The sequence below is a fragment of the Oryctolagus cuniculus genome, chromosome 12 (genome assembly GCF_051225735.1).
Source record: "Oryctolagus cuniculus isolate XC-2025 breed Fujian yellow rabbit chromosome 12, ASM5122573v1, whole genome shotgun sequence".
Taxonomy (NCBI): domain Eukaryota; kingdom Metazoa; phylum Chordata; class Mammalia; order Lagomorpha; family Leporidae; genus Oryctolagus; species Oryctolagus cuniculus.
Genome location: NC_142878.1, coordinates 63,220,370 through 63,237,172, shown reverse-complemented (window position 1 = coordinate 63,237,172; position 16,803 = coordinate 63,220,370). Strand labels below are relative to the sequence as shown.

The 16,803-nt window shown below is 43.6% G+C and overlaps 1 protein-coding gene across 9 annotated transcripts in view; it reads right to left on the bottom strand.

Annotated features, from left to right (window-relative positions):
- EIF2AK4 (eukaryotic translation initiation factor 2 alpha kinase 4) overlaps nt 1-16,803 on the bottom strand; it is a 126,182-nt gene that overhangs the window by 91,344 nt on the left and 18,035 nt on the right. For 6 of the 9 annotated variants that reach the window (XR_016218019.1, XM_002717985.6, XM_089310042.1 and 3 more), the window contains 4 exons: nt 15,855-15,957; nt 8,255-8,407; nt 5,202-5,282; nt 4,704-4,852 (listed from right to left, as the gene is read on the bottom strand). Coding sequence is in view for 6 of the 9 variants with exons in the window: in XM_002717985.6 (XP_002718031.1) it covers nt 4,704-4,852; nt 5,202-5,282; nt 8,255-8,407; nt 15,855-15,957 (486 nt within the window). In the remaining 3 variants the exon portion in view is untranslated. Of the gene's footprint in view, nt 1-4,703; nt 4,853-5,201; nt 5,283-5,700; nt 5,789-8,254; nt 8,408-15,854; nt 15,958-16,803 lie in introns of those variants that run through there. The other 3 variants (XM_070053976.2, XM_017348150.4, XM_089310045.1) reach the window with 1 other exon arrangement.

Here is a 16,803-nt window from a genome sequence, read left to right as displayed (position 1 = left end):
ATCCATAGATGCTCAAGTCTCTTGTATAAACAGTTTTTGCACAGAACCTATGTACATCCTCCCCAATACTCTGTCATCTCTACTTATAATATCTAACACAACAGAAATGCTATATAGGTGTGATACTGTACTGTTTAGGGAATAATGACAAGAAAAAAATTCCATATACATTCAAGAAAGATACCATTAAAAAAAAATCTTTGAAAGTTGGTTAAATGCATGGATGTGGAACCTCCAAATACAAAGGGCCGATCAGACTCATGTTGGGTGCTCATTCTGTCTGCTTGGGATTCATCAATAACTGGGTATGGGATGAACTAGTCTGTTTATAAGTAAAATGGCTTTTGAACTCCAGCAGAAACAGCCATCCCGCTGTATATGATGGTGTTTAGAAGCAATGACTTTGTTTTCAAGATCAATGGACCTATTCTAGATAGGGGATTTGCAATATTAGAAACATCACACATGTGTTCAATTTTTCCAAGGAGCTATGGCACTACATATTAATACTAAGGATAAAGGATGTTTCAAACAAAATTTTAGAAGACCAAATTAGGTATCTAGGACCTTGATACTGCAAAAAACAAAGAAACAAATTTTTTTTTTAAATTTATTTGACAGGTAGAGTTATAGACAGTGAGAGAGAGAGAGAGAGAGAGAGAGAAAGGTCTTCCTTCCATTGGTTTACTCCCCAAATGGCTGCTACGGCCAGCGCTGCACCAATCCGAAGCCAGGAGCTAGGTGCTTCCTCCTGGTCTCCCATGTGGGTGCAGGGGCCCAAGCACTTGGGCCATCCTCCACTGCCCTCCCGGGCCACAGCAGAGAGCTGGACTGGAAGAGGAACAACCGGGACTAGAACCGGTGCCCATATGGGATGCTGGCGCCGCATGCAGAGGATTAACCAAGTAAGCCACGGCATCGGCTCCAGAAACATAAATCTTTAAAAAAAGCAGTCTGCTGAACTTTGTGCAGGACATACCCATTCTAACCTCAGGCCCTCTGTCTCTGCTGTTGTGTGGGTTCTCCCTCTGATCTTCACTGCCTGGCTCCTTCTCATGCACACCCACCTCAATCTTCTTGTAAAACTGCTCTGGAGCTTGAGCCGGCGCCGTGGCTCAATAGGCTAATCCTCCACCTTGCGGCGCCGGCACACCGGGTTCTAGTCCCGGTCGGGGCGCCGGATTCTGTCCCGGTTGCCCCTCTTCCAGGCCAGCTCTCTGCTATGGCCAGGGAGTGCAGTGGAGGATGGCCCAGGTGCTTGGGCCCTGCACCCCATGGGAGACCAGGAGAAGCACCTGGATCCTGGCTCCTGCCATCAGATCAGCGCGGTGCGCCGGCTGCAGCGGCGGCCATTGGAGGGTGAACCAACGGCAAAGGAAGACCTTTCTCTCTCTGTCTCTCTCTCTCACTGTCCGCTCTGCCTGTCAAAAAAAAAAAAAAAAAAAAAAAAAAAAAAAAAAAAAAACTGCTCTGGAGCCAATCCTTGTATTCCCACTCCTCCTAAAACCCCACTCAACACCTAGTCTAAAGTGACCACCTGGGGCCGGCACCATGGTGCAGTAGGTTAATCCTCCACCTGCAGTGCCGGCATCCCATATGGGTGCCAGTTCGAGTCCCAGCTCTCCTCTTCCGATCCAGCTCTCTGCAGTAGCCTGGGAAAGCAGCAGAGGATGGCCCAAATGCTTGGGCCCCTGTATCCGCATGGGAGACCAGGAGGAAGCACCAGGTTCCTGATTTTGGATTGGCCCAGCTCCAGCTATTGCAGCCAACTGGGGAGTGAACCAGTGGATATAAGACCTCTCTCTCTCTCTCTCTCCTTTCCTTCTCTCTCTGTGTAACTCCGACTTTCAAATAAATAAATAAAAAATCTTTAAAAAAAATATAAAGTGACCACTCAGTCTTTTTTAAAAAAAAGATTTATTTTACTTATTTGAAAGACAGAGTTACAGAGAGAGGTAGAGACAGAGAAAGAGGTCTTCCATCCAATGGTTCACTCCCCAGATGGCCGTAACAGCCAGAGCTGTGCTGATCCGAAGCCAGGAGCCAGGAGCTTCCTCAGGGTCTCCCACGTGGGTGCAGGGGCCCAAGGACTTGGGCCATCCTCCATTGCTCCCAGCCCATAGCAGAGAGCTGGATCAGAAGAGCAGCCAGACTAGAACAGGCACCCATATGGGATGCTGGTGCTTCAGGCCAGGGCTTTAACCCATTGCGCCATAGCGCCGGCCCCTAGGCTAGTTTTAAATTCTCTCTGCATAGCACTCATCTCTCTCTGACATTTCCTTGTTTTTTGTGGAGTCTCTTCCAACTAGAACATAAACTCTATGGAAGCAGAGTCCTCCATCTTGTTGGCTGAATCCCAGGACTCAGAACAGAGTAAGTACTGGCACAGAGTAAGTACTTAGTAAATATTTGCTGAATGCAGTACTGACTCACAGGTTTGGATTTTATTGCTTTTAGTCCTGGTCATTTCAAATATTGTCCACTAAAAACATTGATGACGAAGCCGTCTCTACTGAAAGTATTTACTAAGAGAACAAATAAAATGGCAGCTATAAAAAAAAGGTGAAATCCCATCATTTTTAGCAACACGAAAGAGCCTGAAGGACAGTATGTTTACTGGAATAAGACACAGAAAGACAAATATCACACTCTCACTTTAAATGGAAATAAGAAAGTTGATCTCGCAGAAGCAGAGAGTGGAAGTGTGGTTCCTGGGGGCTGGGAGAGGGGACAGGTGGGTGGAGACAGGTGCAGCTGGACAGGAGGACTAAAGTGCAGTAGGGAGGGACAGAAAGGAGGGGGGAGTGGAGGGAGGGCAGGTGGACAGAGAAGGAAGGGGAAGGAAGGAAGAAAAAAGAACACTTTATGTCCTTTGACTTTCCAACCCACAAAGACAAATAGCAACAAAGAAGAAAAAGAATCAAGAATATTCCATGAAGTAACTTGGTGTATCACAGACATTTTATTTCTTTTTTTAAAACATTTATTTTATTTATTTGAAAGATGGAGTTACAGAGAGAGGGAGAGATGGAGAGAAAGAGAGGTCTTCTATCCTCTGGTTCATTCCCCAAATGGCTGCAACGGCCGAAGCCAAGACAATCCAAAGCCAGGAGCCAGGAACTTCTTTTGGGTATCCCCTGTGGGTGGCAGGGGCCCAAACAGTTGGGCCATCTTCCATTGCTTTTCCTAGGCACATTAGCATTAGTGGAGCAGCCGGGACTTGAACCAGTACCCAGATGGGATGCCAGCACTGTAGGCTGGGACTTTAATCTGCTGCGCCACAGTGTTGGCCTCGACATTTTATTTCTTAACCAAAAAAGCGTGTAAACTAAATTCAAGAAGGAATCATTCGTGGGGCAGGCGCTGTGGTGTAGCAGGTAAAGCTGCCACCTTCAGTGCCAGCATCCCATATGGGCGCTGGTTCAAGCGCCATCTGCTCCACTTCTGATCCAGCTCTCTGCTATGGCCTGGGAAAGCAGTATAAGATGGCCCAAGTCCTTGGGCCCCTTCACCCAAATGTGAGAACCAAAAAAAGCTCCTGGCTCTTGGTTTCAGATTGGCACAGCTCCAGCCACTGCAGCCATCTGGGGAGTGAACCAGTGGATGAACCACCCCCCCCCACACACACCCTCTGCCTCTCCTTCTCTCTCTGTGTACACTCTGGGAGACACAGGTGATGGCTCAAGTAGTTGGGTACCTACTACCCACCTGGTAGATGTGGATTGAGTTCTTAGCTTCCAGCTTTGGTTTAGCCCAGTTCTGGCAATTGTGAACATTTGGGGAGAGAACCAAGAAATGAGAGCTCTGTCTTTCAATCTGTTTCTCTCTCAAAACTCATGGGGCAGGCGCTATGGCGTAGTGGGTAAAGCCGTTCCTGCAGTGCCAGCATCCCATGTGGGCACCAGTTCGAGTCCTGGATGCTCCACTTCCGATCCAGCTCTCTGCTATAGCTGGGAAAACAGTAGAAAATGGCCCAAGTCCTTGGGCTCCTGCACCTGCGTGGGAGACCTGGAAGAAGCTCCTTGCTCCTAGCTTAGGATTGGCACAATTCCAGCCGTTGCGGTCAATTGGGGAGTGAAACAGCAGATGGAAGACCTCTCTCTCTTCCTCTCCTTCTCTCTCTGTGTACCTCTGACTTTCAAATAAATAAATAATCTTTAAAAAACAATAACAGGCCAACGCCACAGCTCACTTGGCTAATCTTCTGCCTGCAGCACCAGCACCCCGGGTTCTAGTCCCGGTTGGGGCACCAGTTCTGTCCCAGTTGCTCTTTCCAGTCCAGCTCTCTGCTGTGGCCCGGGGAAGGCAGTGGAGGATGGCCCAGGTGTTTGGGCTCTGCACCTGCATGGGAGACCAGGGGGAGGCACCTGGCTCCTGGCTTTGGATCGGCACAGCGCACCGGCCGTAGCTGCCATTTTGGGGGTGAACTGGAGGAAGGAGGATCTTTCTCTCTGTCTCTCTCTCTCGCTGTCTAACTCTGCCTGCAAAAAAAAAAAACAAACAAACAAACAAACAAACAAAAAAAAACACAATAACAAAGTCTATATATCTTGATATTTTAGTTGGCCCCAAGATATATAGACTTTGGAAAAGTTACTAAGACTCCATCAAAGTTACCTTAAAAATCCATCAAATTTCACTGCAAGTTGTTTTAATCCTGCTACATCTTTCATCTTCCCAAATGAGAAATCCCAGGGACGTACCTGGACCTCCCTGAGGAGTTGGCCCGATGTTTACCATTCCCTACAAAGTCTGGAGAACCTCCATGTAGAAGGGCAGCTGTTCTGTGTCCTCCTGGGTCTTTCCTGGAGGTGTGATTTTGGTTTGACAAACTAGCAATTTCCAAGCGTTCCTAAAGAAGACAAGCAAAATCTACTTTAGATCTCAGTCATAAAGGAAACATCATTATAAATTTGGTTTAGAAAGCAAATCTTATTTAAGCCAAAGATTTATAAGTGTAATGACATTGAATTTTACTTAAAAATTTAATGCACAAATATGAATTGGATTAAGAACTGATATCCAGGTTACAGTTTTAAGAGAATGTGAATTTATAAATGAAAATGCTTGGAATCTTGGAACCTATGTGAAAAGTTAAGAACTTCGGAACATGGGTGAAAAGGGAACAGTAAGAGGGGCTGGAACAGAAGAGGTAACCAAAGAAAAGTAAATTTTTAGTGTAGCAAAATTTTTAAGAGTACCTGCTTAGCTATTTCCTTCCTTTTTTTCTCTTCTTTTATCTCTTCTTTCCTTCTCTGAATCTCATGAAGGATTTCACGTTGCTGAAATAAAGCAAATAGCCATCAAATGCCAATCTGTGAAACCTATACATCATCTAAATTCTGGAAAGAAAGAAAATCTGATGAATTTCTGAATTTCTGCAGTCCATTTGTTTACATCAGAATTCTTTTGTAATAGGCATTTCCATCTACACAGGTTTTAAGACTGTGTGGGGAAGGCTATTTACTTTCCATGCTACAGGTTCCCGTGTAGAGCGACTTTTACTAAAACGACACTGTTGGGATTTCACTTTCCCCCATTCTTGTCTCAGTCCTCCTCTTTGGAAGTTCCCATCTGCAGAAAGCCTGTGCACTCGTGCCTGTTCTGCACCATGCAGTTTAGGGCTGGCTTCATAGAGGCAGTCTGAGCTGTCCTCAATGCCTGGGACTGGGGTGGTGATGGCCCAGGCACCACACGCACCTGCCACAGACCTTCATCCACATTCTCCAGTCAGATTTCTCAGCATTAAAACTGGTGTTTTGATCTCCATCCATTTTTAATAAGTCCCCTAAAATTCCAGAATGTAAATATCAAAACTCCAAGAAACCAAAAATGATAACAGCAATAATACAAAACATAAAAACGTACCCCTACATTATAGGCCAACTATTGCAGTATACCAAAGCAACACTGTTAGCTGAACATTCACTATCTTCTAATAAAGACATGCTTTTTTAAAAGCAGTGACAGCAATAGGAATTATTAACTCTAAATTCTAATCAGGTTCTTCAATTTAAACAGGAGATAAGCAGTAACAAAATGAAGAGGAAGTACTAAAATAAGCACATGATAAAAAAAGTGTAGCAGAAAAAATACAACAAAACCAAACAAAGAGCCAGGCGTAAGAACTCAAGAAAAGGCAGGTGGTATAAGCGTAGTGGGTTAAGCTGCTGTTTAGGCGCCAGCTCACATCCCAGCTGCTCTACTTTTGATCCAGCTCTCTGCTAAATGTGCCTGGGAAAGCAGTGGAGAATGGCCCAAGTGCTTGGGTCCCTGTAGCCATATGAGACTCAAACAAGCTCTTGGCTCCCGGCTTTGGCCTGGCCCAGCCCTGGCCATTGCAATCATTTGAGGAGTAAACTAGTAGATGGAAGATCACTCTGTATTTCTCCGTAATTCTGTCTTTCAAATAAATAAATTAATTAAAAAAAAAAAAAACTCAAGGAAAAAAAGCAGGGTGGGGAGGACTTTTAGAAGTAACTATAAGAAACAGTAGTATCTATGGAGAGAAAACCAGAAAGCCTCAGCAAGGGGTAAAAATGAATGCAGAAACAGACCTAGGTAGGAAGCCTGAGTTCTGTCAGCTGACAATTCTTCCTATATGAGTATATGGCGAGTGTAATTTCAGTCAAAATTAAACTCCAGAGTGCCTCTTTGTTTTGACTTCAGGATAGCAATTCTACAGTTCATCTGTAGGAATAAAGGGGTGAGAAGAGCTGGGAAAAAAACAATGGGAGATGAAGGGCTAAAGAAGGGTGGGATTGGGGCTGGCGCTGTGGCGCAGTGGGTTAATGTCCTGGCCTGCAGTGCCAGCATCCCATATGGGCGCCGGTTCGAGACCTGGCTGCTCCACTTCTGATCCAGCTCTCTGCTATGGCCTGGGAAAGCAGTGGAAGATGGTCCAAGTCCTTGGGCCCCCACACCAGTGTGGGAGACCTGGAAGAAGCTCCTGGCTCCTGGCTTCGGATTGGCGCAGCTCAGGCTGTCGCAGCCAATTGGGGAGTGAACCATCAGATGAAGAACTCTCTCTCTCTCTCCCTCTCCCTTTCTCTCTCTCTCTGTGCCTCTCCTCTGTTTAACTCTGACTTTCAAATAAAATAAAGTAAATCTTAAAAAAAAAAAAAAAAAGAAGGGTAGGGTTGACTTGTCAGATATTAAACCATTATACAGATACAGTAATTCAAAGAATGTAGTGGAGACTTAAGAAAAAAATGAATTAAATAAAACAGATATTAGAATCTAGTATAGGAAAATAGTTTAAAATACCTTAAAAGAAGTATTATGAATCACATAATTCACATAATAAAGAATGGTTATTTAATGAATGTATTAGGAAAATGTCCAGGAAAAAATAACTTAAGCTTTCTTGTTTACAATCTGCACCAAAAAATAAGTTCCTCAATAAGTTGAATAAAGGCCTACATAGAAAAAAAAAGTTGAACTCAAGAAGGAAATTTAAAGGTATATTATCTTTGATTTAAAGGATTTAAAAAACAGGAGTTTATACTCTTATGAAAACAGATTAAAGAAAACACACAAATCGTTAGTGATCATGAAAAAAAAAACAGCTTAAGTTTTTTTTTTTAATCCCTGGGTTTTGCTACTCATTTAGATATGAGAGACTTGCTGTGAATAAGAAAACAGCCTCTCAAATGCAGTGCTTTTCTGTGCAGTTGGACAAGCTCAGAAAGACCACAGCTTGGTCAAACAGCCCCCTTTCTCTTTTCTTTTTGTTTTAGGACCTGGATTAAGGGTTTAAGGGACAGCACTGATGCATGCTATAAGGAACCATCATAGTATTCCCCTTAGGGTATCATCTCACAAAAATCCACATTTCCTTTTCTTTTTTAATCATTTGAGAGGCAGAGAGAAACACACACACACAAAGCTCCAATCCACTTGTTCTCTACAAATGCCTGCAATAGCTGGGGCTGGGCCAGGCCAAAGCCGGGAGTTAAGAACTGAATCTAGGTCTCCCAGGTGGGTGGCAAGAACCCAATTACTTGGTGCTTCCTAGGGCGTGTATTAGCAAGCAGCTGGAGTCAGGAGTCAGGACTTGAACCCAGGCACTCTGATATGGGGTGTGGCTGCCTTAACTACTAGGCCAACTTCTGCCCCAGAACCCACATTTCTTGAATCAAATGCTGAGCAAAATGTGAAGACAAATTTGTAGGCAGAGAGAAAGAGAGAGATAGAGAAACATAGAAGCTTGCATTCTGCGGGCTGGCGGGCCACACAGCCAAGGGTGTCTCACCTCCTCCTCCTCCTTCCGCTTAGCCTCCAGCAGCCTCTGTTGCTCCTCCTGTGCCCGCCTCTCCAGCATTTCTTCATGGAAAGACTTGGGTGGGGGCTTGTTATGCTCGCTCAGAAATGACTGCACATGGTAGGCCAGTTCAAATATCATCACCTAGACATGCAAACAAAAATCATCTACAGGAGACCAGATAATAGGGAGACAGGACCCCAGGAGGAGAGGTCTGAGGACAGCAAAACAAGCTGGCGGTCAGAGACCAACTTACAATGCCATCAGCATGTTCCTGAATTAGGTATGTGATGCAACCACAGCAGGAAAAAGCCTTTAAAGGCCTCATTGCAATGTGCTACTATCAAGGTAAGTCACTGACTATATAAGTACAAAGGCTTCACTTTTTTCTGGTAGGTCTACTCAACTTACTGTCATTTTCTACATGATAAATCCAATAAAATAATTTCTGTATAAATAAGTCTGATAAAATAGTTAAGACTGCATGAAAGCAAGAGATACCTTCCCAAACTTGAAAACCAATGGACGGGGCCAGCGCCATGGCGCACTAGGTTAATCCTCTGCCTGCGGTGCCAGCATCCCATATGGGCGCCGGGTTCTAGTCTCAGTTGCTCCTCTTCCAGTCTAGCTTTCTGCTATGGCCTGGGATAGCAGTAGAAATTGGCTCAAGTGCTTGGGCCCCTGAACCCGCATGGGAGACCTGGAAGAAGCACCTGGCTCCTGGCTTCGGATCGGCACAGCTACAGCCATTGTGGCCATTTGGGGAGTGAACTAACAGAAGGAAGACCTTTCTCTCTGTCTCTCTCTCTCACTGTCTGTAACTCTACCTGTCAAATAAATAAATAAAATCTTTAAAAAAAGAAAAGAAAACCAATGGCATGATGACAGTGGAGCACAGAATATTCACTGCTAACAACTGAGCTTTCATTTGTCCACACAGCACTCACTATCTCCCTGCTGGTAATGGGCCAGTAGGGACGACCAGTCCTCAGGAAGTATTTCATTTCCACTTAGGGAAATATTCACAGATGGAATCAGGAAGAGCCAGGAGGAAAAGACACCCCCACACACACACCTTAGGTACTCCTTTATGTGAACACAAGAAGCCACCTTCCCCTAGCCTTAGGAGCCATAAATTGCCTTGGGTTGGTAAATAAATGCAACAAAGATTTCTGAGACTGCACACTGGCTGATAATCAAACCCCAAAGAGGTAAAAGAGTGCCAAGCTCTTTTTGCAGAGTCCTTTCTTTATTACAGTGAGGCAATTTAAAAATTCTTATTTCAACTGCATGTTTAAAAGTTTCAAAGAGGCTGAACAGAGTGGTAAACAGTAACAGAAGTCATAGCACCTAAAAAAATAGCATGAGTTCCCCTGGTACCCTACCTTTCAGGGACTAAGCACAAAGAAACCAAGGCTGTTGCACCAGGAGCATATTCTGACTTAGAGCCGAGAGACTCCAGTCCAGAGTCTGAGAGGCAAATTATTCCTTCTAAGAAAAGCTCTTCTAAGGAAAGCTGAGCAAAGCCAGGCAGTTTCTCTTCTGTTAAAGAGAAACAAAGGCAGGCACAGTGTGCAGGGTTTCTTTCACTGATCTATTTAATTCATCAGTATTTTCTATACAAGTAAATCTGACAAAATTTACAGGCCAGATGGAAAGAAGAACCACTTCCTACAGTGCCTCTTGCCTCCTGCTTTCCCCACACCGCAGGGTTCACTGTCTGGCCTCACTCCTCTGCTCAAATCTCATCTCACTGGCCTCTCCCGACCTCCTTACATAAAATCACACCGCACCACCACTTTCTGGAAGCACTCACTCAGATTTTTCTTCACAGAAGCTGTGACTGCCTGCTTGGCCGTAGTTATATGACTGGTTTCTGTCTGTTCCCATCACAGCATGGTCTAATGGTTTGCTTACTGCGGTTTCCCAGTGCTAGAACAGTGGCTGCTATGCAGCAGACACCAGTAAGTGTTTGCTGAATGAACTAATGAATAGTCGGTCTGCTAATTAAAATATAATAGACTCCAGGGGGTACATGTAAGTTTACTTTTATATGACTGATAAAGAGCTGAATGATTAAAAATCATTCAGGAGCAATTGGAAGTACCTAAAGACAAGTTGTTTTTGAGTATCTACTCCGATTAAAGTAATTAAATGATTCATTATTTTAAAAGTCAGATATCAGTAAATACCATACCATAATGAATCCTTAAGCCACATTTTAGTACATAATTACACTCTCTTCTACTTAAAAATAAAAACAACTCCTTTTGGGGCCAGCACTGTGGCGTAGTAGGTGAAGCCTCCGCCTGTGGCGCCAGCATCCCATATGGACACCAGTTAGTGTCCCGGCTGCTCCAGCTCTCTGCTATGGCCTGGGAAAGCAGTAGAAGATGGCCCAAATCCTCGGGCCCCTGCACCTATGTGGGGGACCTGGAAGAAGCTCCTGGCTTTTGGCTTCAGATTGGCTAAACTCTGGCCGTTGTGGCCATCTGGGGAGTGAACCATCGGATGGAAGACCTCTCTGTGTCTCTCCTCTCTGTCTGTAACTTTGCCTCTCAAATAAATAAATCTTAAAAAAAAAAATACTCTTTTAAAATTATGTATATTTTTAGACTTTCCAGTACTTTAGACTTAATAGAAATAAATTTTAGGCAAAGAAGCAGCATGATTTGCATGGTGCACTCATGTTTAATATTCCTTTCAAATCTCATTACATGCAAATGCTTCAGATGTAGTTTGTTTTCACATGTTTTTAATAATTATGGCAGAATATTTACCTTTTTTTTTTTTTTTTTTGACAGGCAGATTGAGACAGTGAGAGAGAGACAGAGAGAAAGGCCCTCCCTCTGCTTGTTCACCCCCCAGATGGCTGCTACAGCTGGCGCGCTGTGCCGATCTGAAGCCAGGAGCCAGGTGCTTCCTCCTGGTCTCCCATGCGGGTGCAGGGCCCAAGCACTTGGGCCATCCTTCACTGTCTTCCCGGGCCACAGCAGAGAGCTGGACTGGAAGAGAAGCAACCGGGACAGAATTCAGTGCACCAACCGGGACTAGAACCCAGGATACCGGTGTCGCAGGCAGAGGATTATCCTAGTGAGCCGTGGTGCCAGCCAGAATATTTACCATTTTAACCAGTAAGTGTACATTCAGTCACGTTAAGTACATTCACACTGCTCTGCAACCATCTCCAGCGTCCATTCCCCGGACTTTTTCATCTTCTCTATTAAACAACTCTTTGTTTTCTTGTCTGGCTCTAGCAACCACCATGCTGCCTTCTGAGTAACTCTTCTAAATGGACTCTTACAGCATTTGTCTTTTTGTGACCAGCTTGTTTTACTTAGTGTAGTGTCCTCAAGGTTCATCCACATTGCAGCTCATTTTATTTATCCATTCGTCTGCTGATGGACACTTGGGCTATTTCCACTTTGGTGAATAAAGCTGCCATAAACATTGGTGGACAAAATTATCATGTCTTTAATGCTTATTTTATTCATTTTTATTTACTTGAAAGGCAGTGACAAAGAGGAAGAGAGAATCTTTCATCTGCTGGTTCATTTCCCAAATATCCACAATCTAGAGCTGGGCCAGGCTGAAGCCAGGAGCCAGGAGCCAGGAACTCCATATGAGTCTCTCATATGGGTGGCAGGGACTCAAGTCCTTGAGCTATCATCTGCTGCCTCTCAGGTGCTTTTACAGGAAGTTGGATCTAAAGTGGACGAAGGACTGGTCTGGACCCCAGGCACTCCAATATGGGATGTGGCATTCCAAGCTGTGGTTTAACCCATTAAGCCACAACACCTGCCTCTATCATGTCTTTAACAACTATTTACATTCCTTCTAACAGCAAGGATGCATTCCTAAATACTTTCCAGGAATGAAGGAAAAATCAAGACATTCTCAGATGAAGGGAAGCTAAGGCAATGTGGTACCCATAGACCTCTCCTGAAAGAATGACAAAAGAAATTTCCCAGGAGGGAAACTTGAAATTTAAGGAAGGAGTGAAAGAGAATACATAAGCAAAAGTATCAGTAAATATATTTTCTTTCTTTTGAGGTTTCAAAACTATGTTTGTGTGGATCTATTTCTGGGCTCTCTGTTCTGTTTAACTAATCTGTTGAGCCTCTCCCTCTGCAGTTTTTTTTTTTTTTTAACATTTTATTTATTTATTTGAGAGGCAGAGTTATAGACAGTGAGAGGGAGAGACAGAAAGGTCTTCTATCTGCTGGTTCACTCCCCAAATGGCCGCAACAGCTGGAGCTGTGCCGATCCGAAGCCAGGAGCCAGGTGCTTCTTCCAGGTCTCCCATGCGAGTGCAGGGGCCCAAGCACTTGGGCCATCTTCTACTGCTTTCCCAGGCCACAGAAGAGAGCTGGATCAGAAGAGGAGCAGCCAGGACTACAACCGGTACCCTTATGGGATGCTGGTGCCGCAGGCGGAGACTTAGCCCACTACACCACAGCGTTGGCCCCACCATACAGTTTTGATTACTGCAACTATATGATGAGTCTTGAATTTGAATAGGTTAATTCCTCCTACTTTATTCTTTTTTTAAAGTTAGGTGTTTCCAGTTTTGGTTTTAATTTTCAGGTCTGTTGGTTTAGCGTCTAGGATATATAGAGAATATGCCAAACTCAACAGTAAGAAAAGGAAAGGATTCAATACAAATATGAGTAAAGATATGGGGACAGTTCACAGTAGAAGATATACAAATTGCATGTAGCATGTAAAAGATGTCCAAAATGATTAGCCATCAGCAAATTGAAAAATAAGCTTTCACCACACATAAGTATCAGTCAGATTCTCTAGAGAACCAGAACAAATAGGCTATGCATATATAGGGTAATTTATTGGCAAATCCCCAACTGTGGCATAGATTGGCAGACTGGACACACAGGGAAGAACTGATGTTATAGTTCAAGTCTGAAGGCTGCTTTCTGGTAGGATTCCCCCCTTTGCAGGGGAGGTGAGTCTTTTTTTTTTTTTTTTTTTTTTAAGATTTATTTATTTATTTGAAAGAGCAACAGAGAGAGAAAGAGAGAGAGAGAGAGAGAGGTCTTCCATCTGCTGGTTCACTCCCCAGATGGCTGCCATGGGCAGGACTGGGTTAGGTCAAAGCCAGGAGCCAGGAGTTTCTTTCGGTTCTCCAACATGGACCACTTGGGCTATCTTCTGCTGCTTTTCCCAAGCCATTAGCAGGGAGGTGGACTGGAAGTGTAGCAGCTTTGACATGAACTGGCACCCACATGGGATGCCGGCGTCACAAGCAGGAGGTTTACCTGCTACACCACAATCCCGGCCCTGGGAGGTCAGTCCTGCTCTATTAAGGCCTGCAACTGACTGGAAGCAGTCCCACATTAGGGAAGATAATTTGCTTACCTCAGTGTCTACTGATTTAAATGTTAATCTCATTTAAAATACAACTTCACAGAAACATCTACAATAATGTTTGGTCAAATATCTGGGTATTAAGGCCTAGCTAAAGATAACATATAGAATTAACTACCCTGGGGCTGGCACTGTAGCAGAGTGGGTAAAGCCACTGCTTGCAATGCCGGCATTCCATATGAGCCTTGGTTCAAGACCTGGCTGCCCCACTTCGATCCAGCTCTCTGTTATGGCCTGGGAAAGCAGAGGAAGATGGTCCAAGTGCTTGGGACTCTGCACCCACATAGGAGACCCAAAAGAAACTCCTGGCTCCTGGCTTTGGGTTGGTCCAGCTCCACCCATTGCAGACATTTGGGGAGTGAACCAGTGGATGTAAGACCTCTCTCTCTCTCTCTCTCTCTCTCTGCCTCTACTTCTCTGTAATTCTGTCTTTTAAGTGAATAAATAAATCTTTTTAAAAAAATTAACTACCCTAACCATCCTTTAGAGCAGCTAAAATCAAACAGTGGCACTATCAAATGATGGCAATGTGAAGAAACTATATCACTCACATATGCTGGTGGGAACGTTAATTAGTTCACCAAGTCTTAAAAAGCTCTGCAATGTCTTCTTTCTTCTTCTTTTTTTTTTTTTTTTTTTGGGGGGGGGGTAGTTTCTTAAAAAAAAAAAAAAAACTAAACATGCAACTACCACATATCTATAATTGCACTCTTGGGTATTTATTCCAGAGAAATGAAAGCTTATTTTGCAAAACAAACAAACCTGTATATGAACATTTATAGCAGCGTATTTGTTGTGGCCCCAAACTGGAAACCACCTACATGTCTTTCACCTGGTGAATGGTTCAATCACCAGTGCTGCACTTAGACCACAGAACACTACTTAGCAATAAAAAGTAACAGCCGCTGGCCCTGCAACAACCCAGATGACTCCCTAGAGAATGAAGCTGCTTGAAAAAACAAATCCCAAAAAGTTACACACGGAATGATCCCACCCATATCACATCCTTGAAGTGACAAAATTACAGAAACGAAGAAGAAATGAGTGGTTGCCAGGTATGAAGGAGAGGGTGGAGTCAGACCATCTCCTCACTTTTACTGCATCAACATTGGTATCCTGATTATGATTTTGTACTACAGTGTCACCAAAACGTTACCACGAAGGTAGGGGGCAAACTGATTAAAGGATACCTATGAGCTTTCTATCTTATTTCTTAAAACTGCATGTAAATTTAAATGATCTTAAAACAGAAAGTTAAATATTAAATAAAGAAAAAATTTAAATCACAAGATATGAATCCAGGAAATTAGCATTTCTCTGTAGCTGAATTTTTAATACAACTCTGTGTTATTTTTCACTTAGATATTGGAGTCCCAGTGCACAAAAAAGAATTTTGGAATAATTCCCAAGGCCTAGTTTTTTGTTTTTTTTTTTTTAAAGCCAGGCTATTCTGAAATCATTTTCTATACCCATTAACCACTGAAGTTCTTGGAAACAGCAATATAAGTGGACAAAATTTTAATAGCTGAGAGGCACCTCACTGATTCATTGTTAGTCACTGTGTTATGGAATGCAAGTGAAAAGTTGTTCAATTATTTCCTATAAAGTGAAAGCTGCTTTCGGTATCTTTAATAGAGGCATTGGTCTGGCCTAAGGAAAACTTAAGAATACTCTGTTCCCATAAGTCACCCAGTCTTGCCATCCAGAGAAAGTTTGCCACCCAAAGGAAAATCCATACACACAACTAGATCCTGACGTTCAGGAATAGGGCTGAATGCAGTGTGAACACCCAGGTACAGAAGAGATACTGAAGGGGTACAGTATGCTGATAATTACTGAGAAGGAAGTCAGTAAGCTCTCCTGCTATGCAAAGGGGAGAGGTCAAAGTTTGGTTAGAAATTGCTTGTCTGCAAACATTTTCCAATAAAAGGTTTGAATCAAGTTCAGATCATGATGACAGTTCTAAAGTTTGAAAAAAGTTGACATCATGGTTTTCAGAAAAATTCTTAAGCAGCAAATAGCACCATCTATCTACATAATCTACAACTTGTAACTCATAAATCCTATAAACTAACAATAGAAATCACAATGTTTCCTTTTGTAGAAGCCAATGACAAACACCACATTCTAGGCAGGAGGACAAATGCTGGTGAGCAGGATGGAGATGTTTACTGTACTCAGTCAATCCCAGTTTAAAGACTCTTACCTCACCACAGTGTTTTTTTGCCAGTTCTTCCAGGCGGGATTTTAGCAAATTAACACTTTCATTTGAAAGACCTTTGGCATTCTTTAACTCTATTTCAGGAACTCTGGGGAAACAAAACAAAAAGAAGTTACTCCAGAAAGTATAGTCTGTCTGTATGAAGATTTGCCAAGTTCCAAGCACACTCAGAACCTGCAGATTCTATACAGACCTCTCTCACATGTGATACTCTTCATGCTACCAGCAATGCTTCCCTGAATCTCAAACTATCCCAGTAACTCCAGGTGATGCTGTACTCACCAGATCCTATGGGGAAGAAATAGGCAGCAGTCTGGTCAGGGCTGCCAGGATCCCAGCTTCCCAGGATGACACAGACTTGCCTGGTTTGCGTGGGATCTCCCTAATTTCTCTCCTGTTTCAGCTTTATGACTTAAGATTTCACATCAGTTCTATTGTTTCTGATCTATCCTGGGATCCCCAACTCTAGGTTTCTTTTCACGTTTGTGTATGTGTAATCATTTCAGCTTTGCACCCAACCCCGGTGTAGTAATTTAACCATTATATGGCGATTCTCAATTTGAGCTTAGCATCCCATGCTGATCAACTTGGCTAGGACAGCTTCCCAAAGATTCTGAAGTCTCTGCCCTCCTTTGTGTGCTCTTGTATAAATTAGAACAAGAACAGCAAGACAGGATGGAGCCACTGTGATCTCCTGAGCATTCCCATGCCTGCTGTGTTCCATCACCCATGCTGACTGCAGGCAAGGTTAAATGCTCCCCTATTTGAGTACAAGTAGAAATCTAGTCATGGACTCTACAAATCCTGCCCATTCCCGGGGTGCCTAAGCCCCTCTCTCCCCAGCCCTTAGAGTTTGTCCAACACACATTTTCTACTTGAGGAAATTGCACAAGTACTTCTCAGGTGTCCCTTTATTCCCACCCAGTGAACATCC